Source organism: Drosophila pseudoobscura, chromosome X (assembly GCF_009870125.1).
Source record: "Drosophila pseudoobscura strain MV-25-SWS-2005 chromosome X, UCI_Dpse_MV25, whole genome shotgun sequence".
In the NCBI taxonomy this organism is placed as follows: Eukaryota; Metazoa; Arthropoda; class Insecta; order Diptera; family Drosophilidae; genus Drosophila; species Drosophila pseudoobscura.
The window spans coordinates 6,198,776-6,218,738 of NC_046683.1; the positions used below are offsets into that span (position 1 = coordinate 6,198,776).

General features: G+C 44.0%; 3 protein-coding genes across 3 annotated transcripts; 1 reads left to right on the forward strand and 2 right to left on the reverse strand.

Annotated features, from left to right (window-relative positions):
- Positions 1–3,481: 3,481 nt before the first annotated feature.
- Positions 3,482–4,249, reverse strand: LOC6901789 (putative uncharacterized protein DDB_G0279653). The gene is made up of 2 exons (XM_002134423.3): positions 4,170–4,249; positions 3,482–4,058 (listed from the first exon to the last, which is right to left on the reverse strand). The coding sequence occupies exon 2, from the start codon at positions 4,018–4,020 to the stop codon at positions 3,535–3,537; it is 486 nt and encodes a 161-aa protein (XP_002134459.3). The 5' UTR covers positions 4,021–4,058; positions 4,170–4,249; the 3' UTR covers positions 3,482–3,534.
- Positions 4,250–4,861: 612 nt separating this feature from the next.
- On the reverse strand, positions 4,862–5,539 carry LOC117184918 (uncharacterized). The gene is made up of 2 exons (XM_033384108.1): positions 5,464–5,539; positions 4,862–5,361 (listed from the first exon to the last, which is right to left on the reverse strand). The coding sequence occupies exon 2, from the start codon at positions 5,321–5,323 to the stop codon at positions 4,874–4,876; it is 450 nt and encodes a 149-aa protein (XP_033239999.1). The 5' UTR covers positions 5,324–5,361; positions 5,464–5,539; the 3' UTR covers positions 4,862–4,873.
- Positions 5,540–13,337: 7,798 nt separating this feature from the next.
- LOC6901788 (uncharacterized) lies at positions 13,338–14,198 on the forward strand. Its single transcript, XM_015186630.2, has 2 exons — positions 13,338–13,469; positions 13,521–14,198. The coding sequence occupies exon 2, from the start codon at positions 13,560–13,562 to the stop codon at positions 14,142–14,144; it is 585 nt and encodes a 194-aa protein (XP_015042116.1). The 5' UTR covers positions 13,338–13,469; positions 13,521–13,559; the 3' UTR covers positions 14,145–14,198.
- The last annotated feature ends 5,765 nt before the right edge of the window (positions 14,199–19,963 follow it).

The window sequence follows — 19,963 nt, forward strand, 5'->3', positions numbered from 1 at the left end:
GTTTTCTTGATTCTGGCTATAATAATTATACGATCTGGTTCAGATTTTGCCCTCTAGAAGATATAGTCGTCGTCTTCTACGATTCTGCGTTTTTAGTTTTCTCGTATCTTCAAAATTGTGGATGCCACAGATTTTCGCCCTTAGTGGTGGCGGAAGTGGGCGGGGAAAAATTTTGAAATATTCTTGTAGCAGTGACATATCACAGAAGTCTGGATCCAAACATCGTTGCTCTAGCTCTTATAGTCTTTGAGCACTAGGCGCTGAAGGGGACGGACAGACGGACGGACGGACAGACAGACATGGCTCAATCGACTCGCCTATTGATGCTGATCAAGAATATATATACTTTATGGGGTCGGAAACGATTCCTTCTGGACGTTACACACATCCACTTTTACCACAAATCTAATATACCCCAATACTCATTTTGAGTATCGGGTATAAAAACTATTGTATTATAATTAATAATATGTAAAATGTTAAATCCTTCCTACATATATATGTATGTATGCCATGTACATTTACATATGTGTAAACTCTAAATAAAAAGGGAAACTCCTGTATATAAAATACATTAAATTGTGTAAATAAAAATGTTGTACAAACACAGCATTAATTTGATATTTAAATATCAAATCGTTTATTGATATCAAATATCGTTTTGATATTTTAATTTGAAATTGCGACGCTTAAAATTGTCAAATAGATATATTCAAAAAAATATTTTTGTCATTTGCGAACATACAATATATGTACATATATCTAATCTGTGCAAAGGTACCAAAATGTATATTTATCATAGTTTTCTGATGGAATAAGTCTTCATCGAAGCCTTTGTTGATTTTGTAATTCTTTTTTATACCCACAGAGCATCAATAGTATTGAAATGGAAATGATTCGGAATATCAAAACAATTTTTCTTAATTTTTAATAATATTTGAAGAATTTTCGAAGAAGAAGAAAATGCAAAACTACGCAGATCGTAATATACACAAAAATTCTTTCAGTGTGGGTTCTCTTTCTGGTTCAGGCGCGGAGTGTGGATTGGTGTTGATAACACTTTCGCTGGAGCTCAGCAAACACCATGGAGCGAGCGAGAGAGATAGGCAGCAGCTGAGTGAGCGAGATGAAAGGCAGACAGACACAGTGTGATACAGCGCTAGACAGAATGAGAGAGTCCAACGTGACGATTGTTAATCCCTGGTGCTTCATTATTTTCTTTCAATATTTTGTTCACTTCTTCTCTACGGACAGACACATACGCTCAGCGCATTTTGCATGGCGGTACATTTTTTAATTTCCGCTTTAAATGAAAACCACTTTCCTGGCAAACGCCAGAGGACAACACAAATACCAACACCAGAGAAAATACCAGAACAAACACGAGTGGGCAGGGCGCCACAAAAACCAAAATTGCCATCAAGGGCCTGTGATGCAACAATTGCACGAGTATTCGACGGACAGCTCCCTGCGGTGGATGCAATGGCCACTCAGGAGAGCACGGAGAGCAATGGAAAGAAATCGCTGAACCTAAGATGGGGTCGGAGCGGAGGAGCCGTGATGCAAATGCAAGGTACCAAAATGTGCATTTGTCTTGGGACCTGCTCTCACAGTTGGTATTTCAATTCGGGGAGTCACATATACCAGTGCAGGTACACCAACAGTGGCACACCAGCACACACCCACTGAGGTACACAGTTGGAACACACTTGAGCACGTAGAGAATGCTAAAGCGAACCGATTTTTGGGGTAGGAGACGCGGGGGATGGCAATCCAAATGGCAGTCCCCAATTCTGGCCCGATCCCCATCTACCAACAACAGCATCAACACGAACAACACCAACACCAACGCCAACAACAGCAACAACAACAACAACAACAGAACTCGATTAGTGCTGCAGTTGCTGTTGACAATGCATTTGCCTTACATGTTTAATGATGTATTTACCTTGGCCAACTAAACTGAACCGCCCCGAACAATGCCATGCCCCCCAAGACCGTACTCATACGACACCCACGCCCACACCCACACCCACAACCAAAACCAAACGCAAACCCACACCCAGACCGAGACCCTCAACCAGATTCCGACCAAACCCATCTCGGACTTCGAGTGCAGCGTTCGATTCTGATTTCCAGCACAATTGAAGTGGGAATGGGGTTGAGCAGGGACCGAGGCTGTGTTCGCCCTGATTGCAACCGTGCAAAGTGCCAACACCTTACTGAACAGTCCCTTAACTGACCTCACTCTCTGCACCCGGTTCCACTGTCAAAGCGATAGCAACAGCCACTGCCACGGCCCACCCCCTGTCCAACCCCTACAGAAGGCCCAGAACCCCACCCCCACCCCCAACACAATCCATTCCTCTTCAAAATTCAACTGCAGTTGACGTGAATTGTTCAGTTTGAAATCTATGATTGCAGCTATAGCTGCTTACAGAGACAGAGACAGAGATAGATAGATAGAGAGTCAGAGCGAGAAAGAGGAAGAATTAGACGGAGATGGCACACATGCAAGGGCGGTAGAGAGTTGGGGGCGTGCCAGAGCGCTAGGAGCAACTGGACATGCATAAATTTCTGACTTGCTGCCAGCCATTTAAGTGGAAAATGGAACATTTCGAAGCCTGCAGCAGTAGCAACAGGAGAAATAGCAGTAGCAGCCATGAGTTCGAAATCAGCAGGAGCTGCATCAACTAAAGACAAAAGGGGCCCGGAGTGAAGGCATCTTTACAAAACCATGCGGCAGGTCCCATGTCCAGGTGGGGGCGGTGGATGAACGAACTGCGGGGATCAAACGCATGATGCACATGGCATATTGATTGTTTATTGCTTATTGAAATTGATTACCATAAATTGATTGTGTGGATGTTTTTCTGAAAGCTAAGTGCGTGTGCACTCAGACGTCCCCTTACCACCACATAAATCTATAAAACAGAGACTCATACGAAGACAATCGCTCCAAGGAGACCAGGAGGAGAGCCAAGTTCCTAAAAGCTCAATTAATAATTAAGTGAAACCACTACAGAACCGTTGATTTTACCAATCGAATTGGTTCGGAATCCTTTCCGGGTGTGAAAAACGCACGTTCATTTTTTCATTCGAGCACAATCTGAAATCTGCAACTAGAACCTTTCCGGATATCTAATGCTAATGGACAGACAGGTGGGGAGCGTGGAGAACAGAGAGAACCCCAGAAAGAAGACACCTTGTGAATATCAAAGAGTGGCGTGGCCATACGGAAAGAAGCATGAACTATACTTACATCAGAGCCCCGAATTCTATGATAATTTACAGGAGTATAAGAAATAATCCTAAGTGCATTGGTACATCGAAGAATGGTCAGTATCGCATAAATCCTATCTATCCGAACTTCTCTATAGAATGTCCCGTCTTTCGTAATTTAGTCCGTAATTAATTAAGGAAGCCGAAAGTGCATACATGTGTGCAACATTAAAAACAATATTTTTAACCAGACCATCGATTTTATTTATTCTCTCATGTAGTTGTCGATTTATTTATTATCATCGATTTTATTTATTCTCTCATGTAGTTGTCAAAATATTCGCTGATCTCACGGAACAGGCGATGGATCTCCTGGCTAACGGCACTGTGATCCATGGCAGTCTCAGCGTTGTGTCCCTGCCGGTTGAGGGCGAGCTTCCTGTTGACGGCATTTGTAAACTCGATAAGGAGGTCCAAATAACCTTCAAGGCGTTGATGGAAGTTCTCCATATTTAGTCCGGCACGCTCCGCATCTGCACGATTTTGCTCCACAGTGGTTCTGACTTGAAACAGGGCCCTATACAGTTCACTATCACTCAACTCATCGTTCTCTACGATTGGTTCTTCGTTCTGGTGGAGGTCCTGGTCGTGGTCGTGGTCCTGGTTCTGGTTCTGGTCCTGGTTTTGGTCCTGGTTTTGGTCCTGGTTTTGGTCCTGGTCCTGGTTTTGGTCCTGGTTTTGGTCCTGGTCCTCCTTGTCCCAGGCCAATGGCTTGTCGTCGCGTATAAATGGTGGCATTTCTCTCAGGGCGTTTGTGCTCCCTAGTAGTTTTAATTCTAAAATTAATATCGGTAGAGCCGTATGAAAAAATGTTAAAAAAAAATAAAAAAATTAAAAAAAAAAAATAAAAAAAAAAAAAAATATTGAAAAACGAGACGTCTACTCACTTGAGAAAACAAATTGTTAATGATAAAAACTCAGTCGGTACTTTCACTGAGAGCTGTATTCCTGAAAGCATGGCCTACCAAGTGCCACTATTTACAGAAGTCTCAGTAGCTTCTTCGAAAGTAGTCCTATCAATCAAAACTATTTGGTAACGAAACGATGTTGCTTGCTTTGCTCGTATAATAAGAATTACCTTTTAAAGATGTTATCGATTCCTTTTAAAAGCCTGAAGATCTGAAGGTCCAAAGATTTTTGGTGTTTTAACATTTAAGCGTTTTCTTTTTACATCACCCTTTCCGGGTGTGAAAAACGCAGGTTCAGTTTTTCATTCGAGCACAATCTGCAATCTGCAACTAGAACCTTTCCGGATATCTAATGCTAATAGACAGACAGGTGCGGAGCGTGGAGAACAGAGAGAAGACACCTTGCGAATATCAAAGAGTGGCGGGGCCATACGGAAGGAAGCATGAACTATACTTGCATCAGAGCCCCGCATTCTATGATAATTTACAGGAGTATAAGAAATAATCCTAAGTGCATTGGTACATCGAAGAATAGTCAGTACTGCCTAAAACCTATCTATCGGAAGTGCTCTATAGAATGACCCGTCTTCCGTAATTTAGTCCGTAATTAATTAAGGAAGCCGAAAGTGCATACATGTGTGCAACATTAAAAACAATATTTTTAACCAGACCATCGATTTTATTTATTCTCTCATGTAGTTGTCAAAATATTCGCTGATCTCACGGAACAGGCGATGGATCTGCTGGCTAACGGCACTGTGATCCATGGCAGTCTCAGCGGTGTGTCCCTGACGGTTGAGGGCGAGCTTCCTGTTGACGGCATTTGTAAACTCGATAAGGAGGTCCGAATAAGCTTCAAGGCGTTGATGGAAGCTCTCCATATTTAGTCCGGCACGCTCCGCATCTGCACGATTTTGCTCCACAGTGGTTCTGACTTGAAACAGGGTCCTATATAGTTCACTATCACTCAACTCATCGTTCTCTACGATTGGTTCTTCGTTCTGGTGGAGGTCCTGGTCGTGGTCGTGGTCCTGGTTCTGGTTCTGGTCCTGGTTTTGGTCCTGGTCCTGGTTTTGGTCCTGGTCCTCCTTGTCCCAGGCCAATGGCTTGTCGTCGCGTATAAATGGTGGCATTTCTCTCAGGGCGTTTGTGCTCCCTAGTAGTTTTAATTCTAAAATTAATATCGGTAGAGCCGTATGAAAAAATGTTAAAAAAAATAAATAAAAAAAATTTTAAAAAAATAAAAATATTGAAAAACGAGACGTCTACTCACTTGAGAAAACAAATTGTTTATGATAAAAACTCAGTCGGTACTTTCACTGAGAGCTGTATTCCTGAAAGCATGGCCTACCAAGTGCCACTATTTACAGAAGTCTTAGTAGCTTCTTTTAAAGTAGTCCTATCAATCAAAACTATTTGGTAACGAAACATTTTAACATTTAAGCGTCTTCCTTTTACATCCATCCATAATTTGCTGCAGCTGCGACTTGAAATCTTCCCATCTTAACCCATTAAAGCTCCACAATAAAAGCATTCTTCGATATTTAATTGTCATTCCGGCCATTTTCCACATCCCTCCTACCATTAACTGTCATACACTACTACTCCAATCCCCCAACCCTGGACTGAGCTAAGTGCGTGTGAATTCAGACGTCCCTTTACCCCCACAAAAATCTATAAAACAGAGCCACCAAGGAGATCGGGAGGCGACCCGAATTTCTAAAAGCTCAAATAAGAATTAAGTGAAACCATTACAGGACCGGTAATTGTACTAATCGAAAACCAATTAACCAATCATAATACTCGTACGATCTATGTACATATGTGTCATATGTAACAGATAAAATTACATATTGCAAATAGATTTATAACAATTGAATGTCCTATTCACAAGCAGAAGTCAGAAGTTAGAAGTACGCAATCCACAATGGATTCCCACTCGTGGCCAAAACAAATTATTGGAAATACAGTGTTTTAGCCGTGCGTTTCAAAGACATTCTTATAGTTTGCATTACAACTGCATTCGTAATTTAGGCAAACCCCGTTTATTTTTAAAGCTATATTGGTCCAAAACCCTCTCCAAAACATGGTTTTCTTTTTAAACAATTTCTGTTTGTTGTTTAAAAAGTACTCCATGCCAGTGTGCGCATGTTTGTTCATGTTTCTGTGTGCTTATGAGTGTGTGTGGAGCACGTTTTTATTTGCGCTCGCACATTTTTCCATCTTTTGCTGCTCCGTAAACAGCAGGGCAAATTCCGCATCTGCCATGTGCCGAGTGCCAAGTGCTGGAGCGCTTCACCAGCAGCCGCTTAAGGCAGCCAACTCACACACACGCACACACCCAATACAAACACACTCTCAAACACTCACTCATACGATCAAACATACGCGCTAACGCCAACACCAACACCAACACCAAGTACACATGGCAGCCATTCTCTAATGCAGTCCACAGAGCCATATGCAAATGCATCTCCCATTGCTGCAATTGAAAACCATCCCCCCCCAAACCACCCCTCTCCCTTTCCACAAATGGAAAACACGGGAAAAGCCAAAAACAAGTTGGCAGGCTCGTGGGGCGAATACTCGACCAAGGGGACTACCCATGGGTTGGGAGAAATACAGCGTATCAGAGAGAGTGATGCTCAGGGGAAGAGTCCGATATTCCTTTTCTGCTGGGTGTGCCACTGGTCCTCAGGAGGACCCCCTTCCCTCCGCTGCACATAAATAGCAAATATTTGGCTTTAAAAAGCAAAGATTTTCGTGCTCAAAGTAAATCTGGAAGGAACTCGAAAGGACATCCTCTAAGAAAACTGCTCAATCTTCATCAGCGTCGTCGACCTACCTCGGCCGTGTAGGCCTCCTCCTTCTCCAGTCTGCGCCCATTTCCGCATCTTCTCGTATATCTAGAGCCATGCCAATGCCGATGTCAATGTGACTGGCCCTCGGCCGCGCACTTCATTTTCCCCAGATTTACTTTTCTATTTGCGGGGACATCGACTTGATTATCATACAACGTCCCCATTGCCGTTTAACGTCTTCATCAATATCTTCAGCACTCGATGCTGTGCTCGGCGACGCCATTAAGCACTCAATCAGTCTTTATCAGGTTTTGACAACGATTAACGCTTCGGGCGCCAAATGCTTTTGATGGATGGCTGACTTGACTTGACGCAGGGTTCCGCTCCCATCCTCAGCAGCCCATAATCCCTATTTAGGCTGCCGGCTCACCTATCTCTCCCAGCCCCGGCAACTGTCAAGCGTCCTACAAAATTGATTTGCAACATGGTGCTCGTACCCTAAGCCTCCCCCAGTTTTGCACTGGTTTGGGAGAACCTCTCAACCTCAACCACATTAGGCTGCTTAGGGTATTTGGTCTCGTCTTAAATTCGTTTGCGGCTTGCACTCGAGCAATCGATTTGCTCCTCATGGCTCATTGACTCGACTCGACTCGACTCGACCCCCAAATCGCACCGCTCGAGCCCTGTGCCGTTCCGTTTTTTTGCGGTCAGAAAGTGACCCAGAGTCAGAGTCCTGCATTGCCCAGGCACGACATCCTTTGTCATGTTGACGCTGTTAAATGTTTATTGCACTGGCACCAGGGCAGGGGTACAAAAAAGGGCAGCCAACGCTAACGCCTGCCTCATCAATTTTGTTCCGAAACATGGGAGAACCCACTGCGATGGAGGAGTGATGGGCTATGAGGCATCAAGAAAAGGATCAATCCATTGAATACGATAGTTTATGGGGAATAAGAAAGGAAACTCAGAACCGGTTCTCCCCATTGAAAAGCAGGGGATCTGAAGAAAAGAAAAACCGTGAAAGAATATCTATAAAGCAGATGAACTGTGTCAATTGGGGGAGTTTATAACAATCCTCGATTTCAGGTTTATATAGAGGAAAGATTTACCGTTGATTTTGATTCATAGCACAGGGAGATTCGATACTATGCCTTCGCGGGCAATCCCTTTCATGTATGAAATAGAGGATATATTACCAATCCTTCGATTGGGTATCCGAGCCATACCCCAAAAAAAATCGACCACCCACTCCAGAACGTGAGTGGATAAAGGGTTTCGATTGCCAACATTCTATTTCATTTGTGCTTTGATTTTCCCCGTTTCTGCTCCGCTGCTTTCTGCTGCCGACTTGATGGCCTTTTGAGGTTGCGAAACGATTTTGCGTGTTTAGTTAACATTAAAACGCAGCCAAATTAATTAATTAAAGCGCTTTTAGCGGCACACACTCTGATAGTCAGAAACACACAGACACAAATAAACGATGAGTGGAAAAAATTCAATAAATTTCAATTAGGAAACAAAGGGCATTGAATTGTTTGGGGGCAAAGAATGCAATTTGCAATGCACAACAAAAATATTCAATTATGATAAGTAAATAATAGAAATGTCACGCCAGCCATTTCCCTCTCTTTCTCTCCTGTGTGTCTCTCTCTCTCTCTCTCGCTCTGTATGTCTGTCTATCAAAGTCCCTGTCTTTGTCGCACTAGTGCGTGCCTATTCATATTTTAATTATCCCAATAAACCGAGCTTCCCCCAAAAATTTAATCCTTTTTCTGTGGCTGAAACTTTTGGGCACCAGGAAAGAAAACATTTTTCGTGCCTTGTCATGGCTTGTGTTTTTAACGACTCCTCGAGCCGGAGAAACAAGAGCAATAAAAATATTCCTTCAGCCAGCGAAGATATTACATCATGGTTGGCTTTTTCCTTTTCCGTAGCCTTTTCCTCGGAATGCGGGGTGGGGAAACTCTCAGAAGTTATTAACATTCTAAAAGGTTTTCCTAGTCGTACGTAGTCGTATATGAGGGAACTTCATCATCTCCATCATCAAAATATCATCGTCTCAGTGCCTATCATTGTGATTATGATCCTGTTTCGTCCTTAAGGTGCGTCCTATTCACACATTCCGCCCTCAAAACGCACACAGATTAACATAAACGAGCACCGCCAGCGATACCAAGTTACTCCGATACAAGAACACAAAGATACAAAAATACACAGATACACAGATACTCCGATATGTGGGTAGCAAATCCCGCTGATGTCATTTCATTAGTTTCATAAATATTTATTCGATTTGTTATCGTTGTAGCTGGCTGCTTGTCGCTTTTATCCATAATTTATCAATGTAAGCTGCAACATTTTCAGCGTCGTCTTGCCGGCGTCCTTGCCTCCAGCGCCACACAAACAGCACTCCACGCCGCCACTCTGCCACTCCTCACCGCACCACCCCTACCCCTACCTCTTCCTCTTCCCCGATGACATTGTCGTTGACAATTTTCTAATCCAATTGATTTGTGCCGGGAGGGGCCACATCCAAGCCCAGCTCCTCATCCTGGCCCTTGCCCCCTCGTAGTCATCCGTGCATAACTTGGACAGCCGTAACGCGCGTTGTTTTTCTTCCTAAATATGTACATATGAATTTGTATATACACTCAGAGAAAACAAAGCCATTTAAATAAATTGTACACCCAATGGATATTCAATACGAATATTGAAATAATTTAATTCCGAATTTTCAATTCCGTTGAATAACAATGTAACATAATTGATTATAAAATAATTTGATATATATATCCAATTCATCAATGGATATTTTTGAAACAATATATCTATTGTTTTCGACGTAGAACAGTTAATATCGACTATTTAAATGGATTTATAAAGATACAATTTCGGTTAAACTTAAAAAACCTCCACAAACGATACTCTTTTTCCACTGTGTATATATTTCTATATGTATATAGAATATTTTTGACATTTTTGCGGTGACAGAGGAGGGAAGGAACGGAGGTAGGTACTCATAGCTGCTTGGGGATTTTATTTATGTGTCGTTATGTATTTTTGTAAATTTGTTATGAATTCTTTTTTGGCTTGTCGCATTAGGAATGCAAAATTGCCTCACATACAGACACACATTCCTCTCTGCCCTCTCGCTGTTTGTTTATGTGTGTGCAATTTCATGTTGCATATTTATTGGCGTGATTGTAGTTCGCATAGCCGGAGGCCATCAACTATCCATCTGCCAAAAAAGAACTCACTCCACCAGAACCAGTCCACTGTTTGTACACACACACACACAAGCTGATTGCTCTGACATTTATTTGGTTTGATATATGTACATACATATCTGTGGAAATTATCCCCAATCCAAGCTTCTCTCCCATTCGTTTGATTTCCACTACAAACATTTGCTAATTACCCAAATATGAACGGAGCACGTGGGTGTCTATTGATAGATGTTGAGGGGATTGCTATCGCATACATATATGTACTATATATCCGTTCAGCCATTAAAATAACATTTAATAATGTTGCTATCGAATTTAGCTGAGTAAAAGAAAATCAAAGGAAGAAGGAAATATTTTAATACCCCAGAATTGTGTCTTTGTAAATCGTGATTTACCATTAAAAAGAACTCTAAATAAAATTGTATGATTCCTTTAGAGAAGAAGTATAGTATGTAAACAGAGACTTCATCTTCGTATGCGTTGAACCAATGCTACAGGCACTGTTTTATCGATTCCAAAGTTGAGTCAAATGATGAATATGTGTATTTTAATTAAGATTCGTTGACTGGAATATCAACTTATAGAAGAAGACAGAGATGGAGCTGGAGGTTGAGGTGGAGGTGGAGAGAAATACAGCAATGGAACACTCAATTTCCATTTAGCATTTCCCAGGCAGCAATGCGAGCACTTGAAGAGCACTTTGCTGCCTGCCATTACATTGTGGTCGGCATGTTATTAGGGAGCGGAGTAGTGGCGGAGAGTGCTGCCTATGTGCAGAGCCCACTGCACCAACTTCAATTCAGTGGCAACAATTGCCTGTAATTATATTCATAGTCACTCCCCCTCCGCTCCCTCCTCCCGCTATCTATACGTGTGTGTGGGTCCGACTTCATTTGATTTGAATAGTTCGAGTAGTGTTCGTAGCTGTAGCTGGTAACTTTGTTCCAATATCCAAAATTATTATTTACGTTTCAATTGAATGACTGATAGATTGACAGGGCCAAGAGCGTGCCGAAGAGGTGGAGCTATGGAGCTGTAGAGCAGTGGAGTTGGCCAACATAATTCAGTTTTAATCTATTAATTAAGCATTTTGATTTCGTCAATTGGTTGGCCGACCATTGGCCTGCCACTGGGCACGCACGCTCATTGCCCACCCAGTCCCCTCGGCCTGGCCATAATGAACATCGAACATCGTACACACGCACAAACAGTCTAAACAAATATTGCGGTCAATTCTTGAGGTTAATTTGTTGATTGAAACCTGCATATACTCGTGGCGTGTGTATAATTTTGCTGAATTATGAATGGTCAACGGTACAACGGGGTCTGTGGGTGAGCGAGCGGGGTCGGGTTAGTCAGTCAGTCAGTCAAATTATCAAGATTGCTCAATTAGTCAATCAATATGGGAGCAAATTGAATATGTGGCATTCACTGATGTCCGCACTAATGACAGTTTGGTGATTTTGATGGCCAATAATGCCCCTGATCGGGGAGTTCAGAAGCGGGCCATAAAGTGCCTGCTGTAGCTGATTGCTGTGGCGCGAATGATATGATACTTGATGTCAGGAATGGGCATCAGACTTACTTCCCTTCTACTTCTATGGTGGCTTTTGGGTGTGCTTCAGGGCTGTGATATGGTATTGAGGTCGTGAAAGAACGAAAGAACAGCTCAACATACTAACATGGAATAGCAGATCTAATACCAAATACCAAAAATCCACCTTCTTTAAAACGGAAAACAAAAAACTTTATTAAATCAACTAGAGCTTACAGATTTGAAACAATCAGCACTGACCAAAGCTAATTGTTATGTCTTGCTGAGCTTTCCATTTTCTTCTGGCACATCCTCTCCCACTTACCCATGATACTTATCCCTAATCCCCAAAAATTCTCAGTAGATTTATCCTCAATCCAGTCGATTCTCCGATTATTGTGTGCCTCCATCAATACCCATCGCCATCCCTTTCCCCATCCTCATCCGCATCCGCATCGCAATCGGAATCCTAGTCCCAACCTCAACGACTCTACCCCACCCCCGAGCAGTAATCAGTAACCCGTAATCATTTCCAATGGTCCATCGTTGTTGGCATTAAAGCGGGCGTTTAACCATCGCTGAGAGTACGAGTATCCCTGTATCCACCTCCTTTGGGCCTTCAGCCCATTGCTGGCCAAAACAAACTGCGCCAGATGCTGGCTTCCCGATGCTCCGATACTTGCTGGGATGCTGGGATGGTGGACGGTCTCCAGCGTTGGCGTTCGGTTGCAGTCACCAGACCCAAGTTCATTATTTGCGCTACGTGACCTGCAGGCAGCATTTGCCAAAACTCCCTACCCCACAGATCCCAGAAGCCAGACTCCATACTCACATTGCCCCGAGACCCCACACTCAACACACAATCCAACAGGAAGGCGGTCCAACTTCATAATTGGGATGTTGTATGTGGCATGGCCATGAGTACGCAGCGGAGTTCCCTCTTATGGAATTTAGAGTATGGAGTGTGGTGTATGGAATGCGGCGTGTGGCGTGTGAAGTACTCGTACTGGCTGCGCTTTTATAGAGATTGCTCCCACACCGCTCAGCGTTGATCCTTGGTCCTGCTCCAGCTGCACTTGGTCACGCCCACTCCCGAAAGACAACGGCGGCTGGAAAAAAGAGAGCGGGAAAAAGTATGAGCAAACCGCAAAGTTTTTAGCGAGCGCATAAATCATCTTCTTTCTTTGTTTTACACTTCGGAAATTGGGCAGAGAAGAAGGAGGCTGGTCATAAAATTGAGACCACAGCAGGTGTGTCCCCTGTCCCCTGTCCCCTGTCCCCTGTCCACCCACTGTATTTCCTCCGTCGTTGTCTCTAGCTGTAAAAAGACTGTACAATCGGTTTAGCCAAAAGCTTCTTACTTAGAATAAACCAAACTATAATAACCTTACTTTGGTTGCAAAGCGGATTTTCCCGACATAAATATGTAATTATGTATGCATCCCAGGTCAATTCTATCGCTTGATTTTATTAAGAAGAATTTCAAAATAGGTAGATGGTAGAATTTCAAGATACGAAAATACGAATACTAAAGCTAAATATAAACATAAAACTCCATCGTGGTGGGTTGGGAGATTCGATCCAGTGTGCCCGTTCTGCCTAGAACTAAACAAATTGTTCACTTGGGTGAATCTAGGTATGCCGTGCTTTAGGTGTCAGTAGAAATCTAGAACAATATTTAATCCTGCTGAGAGGCAAAACATTCGCCAGTATCAAAGTAAGTAAAATTTTTTTAATATTTTTCGATAATCCAACCGAATTGAGTTAGATTGATCTACAAATTGTGACGAACTTTTGTTGACTGAAGATGCCGTCGTTTGATATCCCTGCTGAATGGTTCGAGGACGAGCTGGACTACGACGAAGAGCCGGCATTCCACTTCCCAGTGCCCAATGTGGACGGAGCTGAACTCGAATTCCAGGATGCTCTAGATGCAGCATTGGACGAGGTCATCAACGAAGGGCGCGAAGTCGAGGTCCAATCCGATGAAGGATCGCCAGTGGAGAGCGGCCAGGACATCTTCGAATCGCCGTACACAAGTTCATTCGAGATATCAGATTTTGAGGTCAGCTCCGACAGCTCCGAAGCTGTCGCTGAAGGTCACGTAAATCTGGCAGACATATCTGACCTAATGTTATTGTCATCATCATCATCTGAAACATATTCAAATAACGGAGTCTTCGAAGACATTACCAACATGGAGGCAGATCAGGAATCCATTGTCACCTATGAGACGTCGATTGACGATGCAAAGAAACTGTTGGAAGACATTTTTCGCGCCCAAGACGAGCTGGAAGACAGACTAGAGTCCTTTGGAAAGAAGCTAGATGAACTAAGGGAGGACATCAAAGAAAATATTGCAGACTGTGAAAAATTTAGATCCAGCATCTAGAATTTGTATTTAATTTCCAATTAAAAGACAACTAGCACATTCTGTTGCGATCCATTGATATTGGGTGGACGAGAGCTGGAACGTCTATCAGGGGTTTAAGTTAGCAGAGCAAAACTGGCAGTTGCTACCATTAATAACATATAATTGCAATGTTTTGCTACTGGTACTCTAAAAATAGTTCAGAGCTATTGGAAAGCCAAAAGCTGATTGCCACGACAGGAATGTCAGCGACCGCGACCTGCACTTGTTCATTATGCAGGAAGCTCGACGACTGTGATTGAACCATCAGCGACAACTTAGACTTTGTCTGGCGATGGAGCAGGAGTTAGAGCTGTCGCTTAACTGTCGCCGTGGCATCCGTGATGCCTGAAACAGGCTGCCCCCTTACCTCTCACCCCTCGCCCTCTGTAGGAGCCCGACACGCCCATCCCGCAACTGGTAACCTGTGGCAAAAGCGAAAAGCCAAAAACCAAACATGTAGACACAGTGGCGGCACGAAAAGTAAAAGTTAATACGATATTCATGAGCTGCTAAGCGCAGATGTGACTGGCATTGTGATACAAGCCAGCAAGGCGATTCGGTGGCAGTTACAGATACAAATACAAATACGGTTTCAGTTACAGATACAAATACAGTTATAGCTGTGTATGTGGGGAGAGATAGCTTCACAGGAGGGGAGCCGACTGCTGACTCCTGACTGCTGACTGCTGACTGCCGACCGCCGACTGCCGACTTCCTACCCATTCAGTAGTCGTCGTGCCGCTCTGAGACTGAAGTTTAATTAATTATTTAATTTTAAGCACTTGAGCGCACCGAGAGCGACGATGGAGAGACGATGGCTTGGGATTAACTTAATAATATATGAGCCAGGACTACGAGTACGAATAGTACGAGTATGAGTGTGTGTGTGGCCCTGGCCATGTTCTGTGTCCTCGGCTGAGCTGTGTCCTTGTTGGCCTGACCGCTTGGCCGCTCCAGTTAATGCAGACTAATGAGACATTGTGGAACGAATTAATTTCACGCATGATTAACACATCAAATGCCAGAGTGGGCCGCACTCTCAGACGAACCGGGGCCTAGAACTAGAGGAGCGGGCACCACAGAGTTCGAGGACATTAGTGGCGAAATTTTGGGGCCACACCATGAGTACGAGCATTCAACAAACTTTGCTGTTCTCGCCGTCAGTTGCCACATTAACCCAGTTCCATAGGTGCAGATAACACGGAAGTGTCATCCTCAAATGTCGTCTGCGTGTGCAACGCTGCATAAACATTTTTCGTTCGCCATATAAAAACATGAAAAATCACATAAATATACATATGTACATATGCATGTATAAACTATTTCAAACTTTATATTTATATACGTGACGGGTTCATGCATGTACGTATGTATATTCCAGCAACTAAAGAGTTGTAGTTGCAGTTGCCAGTTTGCGAGCGAGTGTTTTCCATGCCCTCTATGTCATAAAGTGCGAAAAAGTGTGGCATGTCAGTTATGAAGGGAACTTTGATTTCACTGGAATCCGCCGTAATCTCCTCTATGGCATTCTTTTAGTTATTCGTGCACTATAGCCTTTGATGTGGCCCCTGATTCCCTTCAAAAAATGAGTCTGAAAGTCAAAAAAGATATTTAGTGGCTAATTGGAGATAATCTACACTTTTTTGTTTTGTTGGGCGGACATACGGGCACAAAACGTAAAACTGGCAATTAAACGCCGCACTGCTTGCAGGATAATTTAGCGAAAAACGAACCAAACCTTCAGGTTTCAGCTGCAGACTTTTTGACCACTTGCTTGTAAAGTAAAACCTGAAGGTTTAGTTCGATTTTCACAAGAAGGGTATAGGTAGGTTGGAAGGGCCTTACATGTTTCACTTTGCCTTTTGGGTGACGGAGTCACTGTGGGATGACTGACGGACTGGGGCTTGGGGACTAGTGTATCTGGCGCTGGCGCTACGGCTTGACTGTTAAAGGTCGCCAACGAGCATAACCAGGAGGAGCCGCATATGATGAGAGATAAATGCCAAATGCTCTGGCGCGCCCCAGCGCTCAAATCCCGCACAGAGCCGGCTCTGGGCTGCCGTGTGTGAGCGGGTGAGTGTGTGGGTGCCGCATAGTAGCTCTATTTAATTATGTAAGTAGCTTTCGCAGCTTGTTTTCCCGCATGGCTGGTGGACTTTAAATTAGCATACGCAGCAGGGATTAAAGCTCTGGCCAAGACTACGTATCTGGCCATGGCTGTGGCTGTAGCTCTGGCTCCATCTCTATCTCTATCTCAGTCTCTGTGTATCTGTCCCTGTCTGGCCTCAGGGCCCTCATGTTAATAAGAAATCAAATGGCCAATGGCAAATATTCAATAAATTTGGCTTTAGTAGTCACGTGCGGACCAAGTGCGAACACGTACACAGCTCAGTGCAACTGATGCCAGGGCAGGGCAGGAACTGAAGCTGGGACTAGCACTGAAGTCAGGAGAAGACTGGGTCAGATGGCAAGGTTGAGATATCTACGTGGTCCGAGGACTATGGGCCGTGGGGCTTGGGTCTTGGGCCTTAAGCGCTGGGCGTTGGGCCAGGTGCAAAGGTCGTGAAAAGTGTGCGGCACATCAATTGCTGTCTCTGCCAACTGGCCAATAGACAATTCCTGCGCTCTCCTCTGTTCAACTTCATCCTTGGGATTCTCTGCTTGGTTTTTTGGGCAGCACGTGCAGCTCCGTGGAATAGTCCAAGTTGAGGACGATTGAAATTGCTGGTGGCAAGTGGATAAGTGGACATTAATCAAAATAAATATGAGAAACGTGCTGAAATACAAGTACACACACGTGAGGTTCCATCTTCGAGTGGATGATCACTGGGAGGAGCTAATGAAGTCCGCTTTGGGTCTCCTCCAATTAGACCCTCGATGACACCATCGATTGCGGCCAGGGTGAGACCATTGTCACAGTCCTAACGGACTATTCGGACCATTTCCCATTCGATTAGAAACGCATCATTGCACACACGTCGCATTAAAATTCAAAACACATTTCCATCCTCCCCAATGGAAGGAACAAGAGGCAGGAAACACCCACAAGATACATCAAAGTTGGCATCGAATCGCGTCAGGCTGTAACTTTGGGGTTCATGTTTCTCTTGCCCAAGTTCTAAGCAAATTATGCATGAGAAATTCAATTTGCATTTATTTTGCAATAATTTCACATCAACAACAGCACAAACAGCAACTTTTGGCTTATAAAAGAAGGCGGTAATCGAGTCTCGAGGAAATCCAGATGCTCTGACAAACGCTTGGAATACTTGGAATTGGAACCTTTGCGAGCTTTCCCTGAGCTCGTGGACTGATCATAGATCAAGCTGTAGACCCACGATGGTGAGTGTGGTAAGCCAGTTGCTCGATTCTATGCAGATCCAGCTGAACTTTCGCACAAATTCAATGAAAGTACGACTGTACCCAAAGCAGCAGAAGGGCAACAGACAACAGCCTCCCAAAAGAGCTGAGCTCGAGGAATCAAAGAGGGGAAAAAATAAGAAAACTTTTTCAATATTTTACGAATCAGGTGTTTCCTGTCGAAGTTTCCGCTTAAGGACACGCACACGACGCACACAATGGCCCGAAAATGCCACAAGGCAGGTGGCAGGAGGCAGGAGGCAGGAGGACAGAGCAGACGGCACGTAAAAATAAAATTTAATGAAATGTAACTGGATATACCACACGCCTGGCACCAGTCCTTCCCTCCAGCTGGCCGGCATTAGCCGCGGCCCCAGCCTCTGGGCCTCATCCTGAGACCTATCTTCAGACCCACCTCAGCCAGGACCCAGACGGAGAGACAGACAGACAAGCAGACAAACAGGGAAACAGGTAGAATGTCAAAAAGCCTATTTAGCATATATTTACTGGCAGTCAGACGGCAAATGAAAACCAAGAACCCGGTCGAGGACGAAGACGAGGCCGAGGCCGAGGCCGAAACCCCTCGCAGAAAGTTTTTGGCCAAGAACATGCCCAGAAATCCTTTTTACGCTTTCCGTAAGAGCAGAGATCTTTTTGGCCAGGAGCTGCTGTCATTCGAAATATTATAAATCATGTGCTACATTAGCCAAGCATCGGCTCTCGTGGCTTCTGCAAATTGCCTGAAAATTTATAGAACAAACACAAACAGCCCAAAAGGAGAACTCCTTTCTGCCGGCAGCAGCACCAGAAACACCCAGTGGAACGGAAGTTCATTGACGCAGCAAACTCCAAGCCAAAGAAAGTGGAGTGGAGTCATTGTTTTGTGCTATTTGGCATATCCCGAGAAGGGTATATCAGAGTTTTCATTGAGTTGGTCGGGGACATAAAGTGGTGGAGGTGTTGTTCTTCGTGGTTCTTCGCAGCTTCGGTAGTCTCTGAATATTACATAATATTTAAAGGTTTCGGTTTTCAAATATGCTACCATACCATACATATTTATCTAAGATCCATCCAAATGCTTATAATAGTATGTTAGAGCTGTAAGGGATTGTTGTAACCACAATAACAGTTGCTGACAATCATTTGTTAGTTCCAATGAATTAAAAAAGGCTTATTACTGGTATAAATGTAGCCATGATTCTCCATGGATGACAGAAATGTATCCCTAATTCGTCTTAGCCTTCTTGGCTTGCTTTATTTTCCTCCATGACTCTGTGGATGTAGCTGTCGCCGCTTTGAATCACGCATTTGACGCGGTTTCGGTTAGCACCACTTCCAATCCCACAATTCCACAACCCAACAATTCCGTAATCCCCGCTGGTCTGCCCTCGGCTTCCCTTTGGCACTTCTTGCACTCTTGTCACGCCAGGCACGGCCAGCAACTGCAATTCAATTGTTGTTGAACAACGCCTCACCCGGACCCGGACCCGGACCCGCACCAGGTCCGTCCTTTGCCGGGCTCTTTGGACAAATGTTTGAACTTCTTTTCCCCGACAGCAATTTGCGGCGAAAATTGTGATTTGTTGTAGAAAGCGCGCCCGCGCGCGATTTTCATCAGCTGTCGTCGTCATCGCCGTCGCCGTCTTGGTTTTCGTCATCGTTCTGCGTCCTTTGGCAGCTTTGCATTTTGTTCAGATACTTATCACACAGTTTTGGCAAAATGCTGCGCAAAGTTTTGCTTAATAGCCTGGAAGTTTTTAATGAAATGCTTTTGCCTCAGCCACAGTCACAGTCACAGTCATAGCCAGAACCAGTGCCAGAGCCCCAGTCGGAGCCATTCAGCCGTTGCTCTTCGGTTTTGGTTTTGGTTTCAGTTTTCTTTCAATTTTTCTGGTTTACTTTGGCTTGCTTTGGTTTGGTTGGGAGCCAGCTTTAAGATGGAATGACCCTTATCAAGTGGTTCAGGTCAAATCGAGAGAGGCATTCCAGGAGAAGACAAAAAGACAACAAAAAGGTGAAATGTCACACTCACATTTTTGCTTTATTAAAATAATACTCTGCCATAATACAAAAGGGAAAAGGCAGAGGCCACAGCAAAAGCAAAAGGAAATGCCTCCTTTTGATTCCATTCTTTTATTTTACGAGTAATTCCATCTGGTTTCCCCTGTTCACTGACAGCTGTCCAGTCATCTGGACCCCCATCTCGAAACTATTTGGTAGATGAGAAGAGATTATATGTTTACTTGGCAAAGAAAATTAATTTGCTCGAGCATTAGGTTGGATTTTAATAAAGTGGCCCACCGGGCACAAAGGATTCGAATGGGGCGCCCTTTTTATTTCTGCTGGTTTGGTGGTTTGTGGAGGGAACCTTCCGGTGCCTAAACTTAATAAACTGTCCGCTCTGTGGAAACGAGAGACTCTCCTTCTCGTCCTTCGAG